Source organism: Thamnophis elegans, unplaced genomic scaffold (genome assembly GCF_009769535.1).
Source record: "Thamnophis elegans isolate rThaEle1 unplaced genomic scaffold, rThaEle1.pri scaffold_358_arrow_ctg1, whole genome shotgun sequence".
NCBI lineage: Eukaryota > Metazoa > Chordata > Lepidosauria > Squamata > Colubridae > Thamnophis > Thamnophis elegans.
The window spans coordinates 14138-25018 of record NW_022473829.1 but is presented as its reverse complement, the minus strand read 5'-3'; the positions used below and the strand labels follow the sequence as shown (position 1 = coordinate 25018).

Here is a 10881-nt window from a genome sequence, read left to right as displayed (position 1 = left end):
AGAAAATAGGGGAGGGAGGGAGGGAAAAAGAAGAAAGGAAGAGGAAGGGAGAAGTTGGGAGGAAGGAAGGGAAAACGGAGAGCAATGGGAAGGAGGGAGAAAGGAAGGATGGAAAGAAGGAAGGGAAATGGAAGGAAGGGAGAGAAGGAAGGAAAGGAGCGAGGAGTGGCAAAAGAAGAAAAGAGGGAGATGGCATCAGAGGGTGGCACCATCTGGCACCGGGAGTCATAATCTGCCCTCAGAGGGCAGCAGATGCTGGAAAGCCCACGTTGCTGCCAGCGAGATATGGGAAGACCCCCTCCCAATTGGGGAGGGTCTGCAGTGGGGCTGAGATTGCTAACTGGCCTATTAAGAAACCACTTTGGGGAGGAGGGGCTGCAGGGGGACCCTTTCTCGGCTGCCAGGGGAATTCTGGGAGTTTGGAGACCCGCCTCTTAAAGCAGAGCAACCTCCAATCTTGGCGACTGAGGGATTCTGGGAGTTGAAGTCCACAAGTCTTAAAAACAGCCGAGGTCGAAGAAGGCTGGCCCGGAGGCCGCTCGGCACCTGCCCTGCGCCCTGCTTTTATTTTTTCCCCTAAAATTATATTAGTAGTCCTCGACTTACGACCTCAGTTGAGACTTTCTGTTGCTAAATCGAAGCGATTGCCGAGTTGCGTCCAGTTTTATGACCTTTTCTACCCCGGCCGTTAAGCAGATCACCGCGCTTGCTAAGCAACTGATCCGCTCACTCAGAATGAATCGTGGTCGTAAGTTGAGGACTCCCTGTATTTGGCAAACGCTCCCAAATTGGGCGCGTCTGCCGCCTCCCCCACCCCACCCCACCCCAAAAGGCACACTGGGTGCCACAGCCTGGGCTTACCGGCCACCGTCTCGCGCCCCTCCTCGCTGCTGGTCATCCAGTAGAGACTCGGCCCGCGTCGGCATTTCCGGTGCATCCGGGTGTAAAGCACGGCCAGGGTCAGGAGCACCAGCAAGAAAGTGAGGGCGCTGGCAGCCCAGGCGGCTTCCTCCGTGCGGGGAGTGGGCACACGGAGAGCCCCCTGCAGAGCCTCCGTTTCTTGGGCGGCCACCGGAGCACGCTGGCTCTCCGGGCACCGGCACCCACCGGCCTTGTGGGCTGCCTCGACCTCCGTGGCTACGCTGGGCAGAGGTGGCTGCATTCCTCGCTTGGTGGCATGGTGATGTCCGGGCACCAGGCTGGCACCGCCGGGGTGATTCGGGAGGGTCCTTCGGGCCGTGTCAGCGGGCTTCCAAGCGTCCTCCTCCTCCTCCCTGAAGGTGGGCCGAGCTACGGCCAAGCGGCTTTGGTCCTCCTTTGTCGCCTGTCCGTGGGTGCCACGCAGGGCAGGGTGAGGGAGGAAAGCCGCCCGCCGTCGCCTGGCATATGCCCGTAATTGCTGGGCCAATGGCAGCCTCTCCCAGGGGTGGAGCAGCTTCTGGAGCAACTGGAGGTTGGAAGGATTCGGGGAGGGGAAAAAATAGCAGACTTGAGCTATATCCTCGATTTATGACCACAGGCTTTCTGAGCCAAACCTTTCTGTTGTTAAGCGAAACATTTAAGTTAATTTTGCCCCATTTTACAACCTTTTGTTCCACTGTTGCAGGGGTGGGTTCCTGCAACAGTGGAAGATTGGAAGAAGGAAGAGAATAGGAAGGGAAGGAGGGACAGAGGAAGGGAGGGAGGGAGATGGGAAGGAAGGGAATAATGGGAAGAGAGGAGAAGGTTCCAGCTCCCTCCCCCCCTCCCATCCGCACATCATCAAGATGAAGAGTGAGAGGAGGAATTCTGGGAGTTGAAGTCCACAAGTCTTAAAGCTGTCAAGTTTGAACACCCCTGCAGTTTTTTTTCTAAAGGGTTAGGGGTGCGAGGGTCCTGTAACTTTACAGCTTTAAGACTTGCGTGCTTCAAATGCCAGAGTTCCTGAGTCAACATGACTGGAGGAGGAATTCTGGGAGTTGAAGTCCACAAGTCTTAAAGCTGCCAAGTTTGAACACCCCGGGGTTTTCCTAAAGGGTTAGGGGTGCAAGGGTCTTGTAACTTGACAGCTTTAAGACTTGCGTGCTTCAATGCCAGAGTTCCTGAGCCAACATGACTGGAGGAGGAATTCTGGGAGTTGAAGTCCACAAGTCTTAAAGCTGTCAAGTTTGAACACCCTGGGGGGGGGGGCGGTTCTAAAGGGTTAGGGGTACGAGGGTCTTGTAACTTGACAGCTTTAAGGCTTGCGTGCTTCAAATGCCAGAGTTCCTGAACCAACATTTTGGTTGCTAAGCAAAAGCGTTGTTAAGTGAGTTTCACCACATTTTACAAGTTGGCCACACCCACCCAGTCACATGGCTGGTAAGCCACTCCCATTCTTTCACAGCCACCCCCCCTCCCTTGGTTTTGGACTAGCCAATGCTGGGAGCAAAACTGGACCCCCACCCCCACCCCCCCCGCATTTCCGGAGGACCTACAGTACAGCAAAAGAAAGCTTAAAAAATAAAAACGAAAAGTTCAGAAGCTCAGCTGTGGGAACTTTTTTTTAAATACCTTTTTTTTAGTATTTTTTACCACTGGTTCGGGTGAAGTGGCCCGAACTGGTAGCATTTCACCCCTGCTTCCACTGGACTGTTAGGCCTGACGCTCCCCAAGCCACCCCCTCCCCTATTTTACCTGCTGTGCTGGGCACGCATCTCTGCCCGTCCTCTCCTGCAGCCACCAACGATGGAGGGTGGTCTCCAACCCAGGGGTCTCAAAGGCCACTTCAACTTTGGCCGTGGGGAAGGTGGAGGCCCTGGGAATCTGGGTGAGAAGCTGGAAGAGAGGGGGGGGGACAGGGGGTCGCCCATTACTCTTCCCCAAGGTCTCAGCAATAGGAGCCCTCGAGGGGGACGATGGGCCCAAGCAGGCAGATTTGGGTGATTGAGAATGAGACAGGGCGAGCAAAAGGGTGGTGGGGAGGGGAGGGAGAGAGTTGGTCACTTTGCAAAGACCCCTCCCCAGCCGTTCAGGTGCAAGGCCAGTGGAAGTTGCCATCTCTAAGGTTGAAGCAAAACGAGCCAGGGGTCTTCTCAAGAGGATCCCCTTTGGGACACAGAAAAGACGAGAGAGAGAGAGAAAGATGAAGAGAGAGAGAAAAATGGAGAGAAAGGGAGAAGGAGAGAGAGAATGAGATGGAGAGAAAGATGGAGAAAGAGAAAAATGGAGAGAGAGATGGAGAGAGACAAAGATGAAGTGAGAGAGAAAGATGGAGAAAGATGAAGAGAGACAGATAGAGAGAGAGAAAGATGGAGAGAAAGAGAGGAGAGAGAGAATGAGATGGAGAGAAAGATGGAGAAAGAGAAAAATGGAGAGATAGAGACAGAGAGAAAGATGAAGAGAGAGAAAGATGGAGAAAGATGAAGAGAGACAGATAAGAGAGAGAAAAAAAGATGGAGAGAAAAAGAAAAATGGAGAGAAAGATGAAGAGAGCGAGAAAGATGGAGAAAGATGAAGAGAGACAGATAAGAGAGAGAGAAAGATGGAGAGAGAAAGAAAAATGGAGAAAAAGAGAGAAGGAGAGAGAGACAATGAGATGGAGAGAAAGATGGAGAAAGAGAAAAATGGAGAGATGGAGAGAGAGAGAGAGAGAGAGAAAGATGAAGAGAGAGAAAGATGGAGAAAGATGAAGAGAGGCAGATAAGAGAGAGAAAGATGGAGAGAGAAAGAAAAATGGAGATAAAGAGAAGGAGAGAATGAGATGGAGAGAAAGATGAAGAAAGAGAAAAATGGAGAGAGAGAGAGATGGAGAAAGAAAAAGATGGAGAGAGAGATGAAAGAAAGAGAAAGATGGAGAGAGAAAGAAAGACAAATAAATAGATGGAGAGAGGAGGAGAAGGAGGAAAAGAAGAAGGAGAAGAAAAACAACAAGAAGATGATGTCCCTAATTTGCTTTTTCCAGATGGCAACGAGACTTTTCTTGGGTCTTTTTTTCCTTTGAAAACATTTCCCTTCTCATCCCAGGAGCTTCTTTGGTTTTGAAGCTCCTGAAAAAGAATTGATGGAGATTCTTGGACGAGAAGCGAAAGGATTTCAAAGAGGGGGGGGGAAACCTTTGGGGAAAAGGTTTTGGGAAAAGCCCCTTTGGGACAATCCTGGCCTGGAGGATGGAGAATTTCCTGGAGACGAAGAAGGCCAGCGATGGCAAAAGAAAGGGAAAAAACCTCCCCTTAATCAGACAAGAGAAATTAGACCTCAAATCCCTTTAACAGCTGCGCGTCAATCAACAAGGCAAAAACAGCTGTCCATGAAATTCAGGCATCAACAGAACGTGTAGCTCAGGACTGAACGGTGGGGTCCTCGGTGCTCTCTGAGCTGGGTGGTTTCCTCGCAGACGTTTCATAACCCCACTAGGTAACATCATCAGTGCTGGAAGCGAGCGGAATATGTAGAGAGGAGGAGGAAGGGGAGGACGAACAGGAGGAGGAGGAAGAAGAGAAGGAAGAAGGAGGAAGGAGGAGGAAGAGGAGAAGGAAGGAGGAGGAAGAAGAGAAGGAAGAAGGAGGAAGGAGGAGGAAGAGGAGAAGGAAGGAGGAGGAAAAGAGGAAGGAGGAGGAGGAAGGAGAAGGAAGGAGGAAGAGGAGAAGGAAGCAGGGGGAAAGGAGGAGGAAGAGGAGAGGAAGGAGGAAGAAGAGGAGAGGAAGGGGGAGGAAGAGGAGAAGGAGGAGGAAGAGAAGAAGGAAGGAGGGGGAAAGGAGGAGGAAGGAGGAGGAGGAAGAGGAGTAGGAAAAAAACACTATAGGGTCCTTGGTGCTCTCTGAGCTGGGTGGTTTCCTCGCAGACGTTTCATAACCCCACTAGGTAACATCATCAGTGCTGGAAGGGAGGAGGGGTTGTGGGGAGGAGGAGGAGGAGGAGGAGGAGGAGGAGGAGGAGGAGGAGGAAAAAAAAGAAAGAGATAGAAAAGGAGGAGAACCCCACAGTCCTCCTCCTCCTCCTTCCTACAAACGCCTCTCTCTTCTAGCACTGATGACGTTTCCTAGTCGGGTCATAAAACGCCTTCAAGAATTCTTGGGCACATTGTAGCCTGGTGAACCCATACAAATGCACCTCCCAATTCCGCAAAATGGGCTGGCATCACCTGCTCTGCCCAGGAGACCCGCCAGACTTCACCCTTTTGGCACGACAACTCCCCCTACTCCTTCGAAAGAGATCTCCACAACCTGTATTCCAGAAATTAACCATCATGAAACCAGGATGATGAATGGCTTCCTATTAAAAGGAAGCAAGAAATGGGGAGGGGGTGGTTGAAACCCCCAATCGTGTGTGTGTGTGTGTGTGAAAGAGAGGGGGGGGAAGGGGTGCTCTCTTTTTTCCCCATCCTACCTTCAGCCTGGTCAGCCAATCTTGAAAACGATGGTCCTTCGATTCTCCCAAGGCTGCCCCAGTGTTCCCTTTGGAACCACTGCAGAGAAACACAAGCGGAAAAGTTAGTGTTTCCCCCCCAAATAAGACAGACTCTTATTTCCTTCTGACCCCCGAAATAAGCGCTCGGACTTATTTTCGTGGAGGTCTTAACTATTTTTGAGGTGCAGGAGGCGGCGAGCGTGGTCACCTCATGGCTGCTGCTGTGTTGCGATATTTTCGGAGTGGGCTTATTTTAGCGCATGTGCTGAAAAGCCCGATTGGGCTTATTATCCAGGGGGGGGACTTATTTTGGGGGAAACAGGGCTACAACAAGCACCTCTCCAAGCAGCACCCCGAAATGTGGGGCCATAACTTTAGCAGACGCAGGTGGAATCACCTGTGCTCGGTAGTTTTCGTCTGAGTGTAATTGCAGGAGGGCAAGCAAGCTTGCGAGTTACACAAGACGCTTCTGCAGAGAGAAGGAATTCTATGAGGGCCGAAGGATCACACCACCCATCTGCTATATGGAACACAGCAGAGCCCTGTGTTGGGGAGTACCAGGTAGCCCTCGACTTACAACCTTTCATTTACTGACCGTTCACTAGTGAAGCTACAACGGTACTAAAAAAGTGACTTACGACCATTTTTCACACTTAACAACCATTGTAGCATCCCCGTGGTTGCAGATGCTTGGCAAACTGACCCATACTTACGACCGTTGCACTGTCCCGGGGTCACGTGATCTCCTTTTGCAACCTTCTGACAAGCCAAGTCAAGGGGGAAGCCAGATTCGCTTAACGACCGTGTCACTAACGTAACAACTGCAGTGATTCACTTAGCAATGACGGCAAAAAAGTCATAAAATGGGGCAAAACTCACTTAAGAACAAATTTTGGGCTCAACTGTGGTCGTAAGATGAGGACTACCTGTATTTATGCTGGTCGCAGTGTTCCTGGGTGGGGTGGTGGTGGTCATGTGATCTCCTTTTGTGACCTTCTGACAAGCCAAGAGGAAGCCAGATTCGCTTAACGACCATGCCACTAAGTTAACTGCAGTGTGGCAAGCAAGGGCGTAAAACGGGGCAAAGCTCTGTTAACAGCCGTCTCGCTTAGCAACGGAAATTTTGGGCTCAGTAAGGGTGACAATTTGAGGACGAGGGGTATGCAAGCTTGCCGGTTTGACAAGATGCTTCAGCAGAGAGGAAGACCTCTGTGAGGCCCAAAGGATCACACCACCCACTCTTATAAATGGAGGAGTCCTCGTAGTTGTGACCATTCATTCACCTGTCGCCAGGAAGCTCCTGAGCAGGAAAGCTCTTCTCATCCACGAAGACGGCCTTGTTCTCCTGAAAAAAAGGGGGAAACCATGGCTGAGCACCCCCAAAATTCCCTCCGGCCATTTGCTCCCCTGCAGCTGCTGTGGGTGCCGAGTCTGCCTGCCCCACCTGAGCCAACCCTGGGGAGACCCACTGAGGATGGGGGTCCGAGAAGTTCCGAGACCCCCTCCATGACTCAACCCTCTTTGACACATGTCAAAAGGGGCGGGGCTTCCCATGGGCCCGGCTGCCATCTTGAAATTTTTGACACATTCCCCCCCGTTCTCCATTCAGACCCCCCCACCCTGCTTCTTTCCAATTCCTTTTTTACAAGCAAGGTGAAAAAAGGAAATGGGAAAATATTAAACCCCATAGAGCAGTGTTTCTCAACCTTGGCAACTTGAAGATGTCTGGACTTCAACTCCCAGAATTCCCCAGCCAGCATTCGCTGAAGTCCAGACATCTTCAAGTTGCCAAGGTTGAGAAACACTGCCATAGAAAAAGGATTTCCCCCCCATTCCTGCCTTCTCTTGGCAACTTTGCTGGTGAGTCTGCCCCCCGGTTTGAAAACTGGTGGCAAATTAGGGCTTTATAAAAGATTATTTCTTCAGTGTTTCTCAATTTGAGGGCCCTTAAGATGTGTGGACTTCAACTCCCAGAGTTCCCCAGCCAGCTAGTTGAGAGCCTTTGCAAAGTGTGGACTTCAAGTCCCAGAATTCCCCAGCTGATTAGTTGAGAGCATTTTAACATGTGTGGACTTCAACTCCCAGAATTCCCCCAAAGGCTATTTGAGAGCCTTTGCAAAGTGTGGACTTCAACACCCAGAATTCCCCAGGCAGCTAGTTAAGAGCCTTTGCGAAATGGGGACTTCAACTCCCAGAATCCCCCAGCTGGTTAGTTGAGAGTATTTTAACATGTGTGGACTTCAACTCCCAGAATTCCCCCAAAGGCTATTTGAGAGCCTTTGCAAAGTGTGGACTTCAACACCCAGAATTCCCCAGTCAGCTAATTGAGAGCCTTTTAACATGTGTGGACTTCAACACCCAGAATTCCCCAACCATCTAGTTAAGAGCCTTTGCGAAATGGGGACTTCAACTCCCAGAATTCCCCAGCTGGTTTGTTGAGAGCATTTTAACATGTGTGGATTTCAACACCCAGAATTCCCCCAAAGGCTATTTTGAGAGCCTTTGCAAAGTGTGGAATTCCCCAGCTGGTTAGTTGAGAGCCTTTTAACATGTGTGAACTTCAACTCCCAGAATTCCTCAGCCGGCTAGTTAAGAGCCTTTGTGAAATTGGGACTTCAACACCCAGAATTCCCCCAAAGGCTATTTGAGAGCCTTTGCAAAGTGTGGACTTCAACTCCCAGAATTCCCCAGCCAGCTGAGAGCCTTTTATATATGTGGACTACAACTCCCAGAATTCCCCAGTTAGCTAATTGAGAGCCTTTTAACATGTATGGACTTCAACTCCCAGCTATGTTGGCTGGGGAATTCTAGGACTTGAAGTCCACACACAGACTCTCAAATTGAGAAAGGCTACTTTAAGTGAAGCGTAACTCCCTCTCTGCATAAGGCCTCTTTTGTGTGTGTGTGTCTTTGGGCCTTTTTGCGTCACAGGATAATTTGCATAGGAGTTGGGGACTTTAAATGCCCCCTTTCCCTCTCCTGAATGCCAGCCCTGATGCCAGGCGCTTGACTTTTGGCAGCCCCACACCAGCTTCCCTGAGTTTGCCACTTGGGGGGGTGGTCTTTTCCCAAAGAGAGGAGAGGAGGGGTGGGGGCTTTGCCCCTGGGGAGAAGTGCCAAGGCTCAGCCCTTCTTCTGCAGCTGCTCTGGCAACAGAGGGCACTGCCAACTTGCTTGGCAAGTTGGGACAGACTGCGGCTGCCACTGGGGCAGCTGCTGATTGGTCCAGGGCAAAGAGGGCGGGAGCCCTGGCTTTCCGGGCGGCCAATGGGGAAGAAAGGGAACGCCCCCAAAGACATTTCAGAGAGAGAAAACAGCCTCAAGTGGTGGGTGGGTCTCAAAGCAAGGCAGCCAGAGGAACTTGGCTGCTGGGTCTTAAAACCCACCAGATTTATCCGAGCGTTTTGCGAAGAGCTGGGCAGAGGGGCATGGAGATAAATTTTGAGGGTTTTTTTTCCCTCTCTCTCCTAAAATCTTGTTTCGGGGAGCACAGAGGAGGAGGCAGCAGTAGGGCTGGTTAGGGGTCTGAGGGCCGCCCCCCACCTCTTAATTAATTTCTAAGATTCCTTGCCTCTTTGGGAAGTTATACACAGTTTTTATGCTTTTAATAATTTTATTTGTGTACTGCCCAGAGTTCCTTTTGGAGGGAGAGAAATAAGTGTGTGTGTGTGTGTGTGTGTGTGTAAAGGACAGAAAAAGAAAGAAGTAGAGGAGAGGGGGAGATAAAGAAAATAGAGAAAGGAGGGAAAAAGAAAAATGAAATAAAGAGAGAGAGAGAGAAAAGAGAAGGGATAGGAGAGAAAAAGAAATAAAAAGAAGAATAGGAGAGAGAGTGAAAGGAGAAAAGAAAAACTGGGAGAAAGAGGAAAAGGGAGATAAAGAAAGGAAGGAAGGAAGGAAGGAAGGAGAAAGGGAAAACAGAGGGAGGGAGGGAGAGAGAGAGAGAGAAAGGAAGGAAGGAAGGAAGGAAGGAAGGAAGGAAGGAAGGAAGGAAGGAAGGAAGGAGAAAAAGCACCAGTGGACACACTTATAAAAACGATGACATTTGATAATAAATAATCAATTCAGGAGAAGCGACCCCCACCCAAAGCAGAAAAGCGGGGGGGGGACGGGGGGCAGCGCAAGGCAGGGCTCTGGGGCGGGCATAGGAATGGGGGCAGGGCAGGAGGGGCTCAGTTTAGGTCCGGCTAATCCTTTGCCCCTCCCCACTTTCCGGACCCCCTCCCCAACAAGCGGCCGGTTGACCCTTCGTGGGGCCGGGCTGCAAGACGCAACCCTCCGATGCCAAGCCGAGCCCTCCTCCCATCCCTCGGAAGGGGCACGCTTCTCCCCTCTTCCCGGGCCCCCTTCGGCGGGGGCAAGTTTCTAGTCCGTAAGGTAGCTAACCAATTCAGCTACTCATTTGCAAGAACTGACGGATCCTACGCGGAGGAACCAGCTCCACCGGCGAGCCCGCCAAGGCTTTTCCCACGTTCTGGGTCACTTGAGGGCATCCATACCACTCCGGATTCCTTTCCTCGGGCCCCTACCCTGCAAAGAGGGGGAGCGGGGGGTTCGAAGGGGCTTTTTGGAGAGTCGGAGGGGTCTCCTTTCCCTTCCCTCCCCCGCTCGCTCTGCGCTGCCTTCTCACCCGACCCGATTCACGCTGCTTCGCAGGACTCTGAACCCGGGTTGAGCGGACTCCCCCCCCCCCGCGCAACACGTGGCTTGCAAAGGTCGTGGGAAAGCAGAGACCTCCCCCCCCCCCGGAGGACCCCCGACCCGGATTCCTGCTAGGCCCGGTTCACACAGCCCGCGAAGCCCGACCCGGAGCCCTGGGGCCGCCCCTTCCCGGGGTGGGGAGGGGGGAGAGGGCCGCCCTCCCCCTCATCCACTCCCGACGCCCCCGCCTCACCTGCCCACCGCCGCTGCCCGCCAGGCTCAGCACCAAGAACAGCACCGGGGCCCCCGGAGGCGGCCGCGGCTCCCCCATCGGGCCACGCCGCCCCCTCCTCCTCTTCCTCCGGGGCCAGCCGAGGCGGACCCACCGCCCAAGCCAGCCTTGCCCTGCCCAACCCGGCCGGGGCGGAGTCGGGGCGGGCTTCCCCGCCTTGCTGGACTGGTGTAAAATGCGAAGTGGTGGAGAAGATACAAAATTAAGAGTTGGAAGGGGCCTTGGAGGTCTTCTAGTCTAACCCGCTGCTCAAGCAGGAGGCCCTTTATAAGGCTGGAAGACCCCCAATAGGGTAGCAAAAGCCAATGGAATCCTAACTAAGAGACACAGGAGGATCATTTGCCACATCAGTTCTGGGTTGAGTTCCAGGAAGTTGCCTCTGGGGATGTGGACAAGGCCATCCGAGCTGTAAGTGCCTCCACTTGTATTCTGGACCCGTGTCCCTCCTGGCTGGTGGCCAACAGCAGGGAGGTGACACATGGCTGGATCCAGGCGGTTGTCACCGCCTCCCTTCGGGAGGGGCACTTCCCCGCCGCGCTCAAAACGGCGGTGGTGAGACCCCTCCTAAAGAAACCATCGTT

At 52.4% G+C, this 10881-nt stretch overlaps 1 protein-coding gene across 1 annotated transcript; it reads right to left on the bottom strand.

The window, feature by feature from the left end:
- Positions 1–838: 838 nt before the first annotated feature.
- Positions 839–10443, bottom strand: TP53I13 (tumor protein p53 inducible protein 13; the record flags this gene model as incomplete). The annotated part of the gene is made up of 5 exons (XM_032238600.1): positions 10262–10443; positions 6651–6712; positions 5347–5425; positions 2656–2796; positions 839–1447 (listed from the first exon to the last, which is right to left on the bottom strand). Coding segments are annotated over exons 1-5 (969 nt in total), but the record flags the coding sequence as incomplete, so codon positions are not given.
- Positions 10444–10881: the final 438 nt, after the last annotated feature.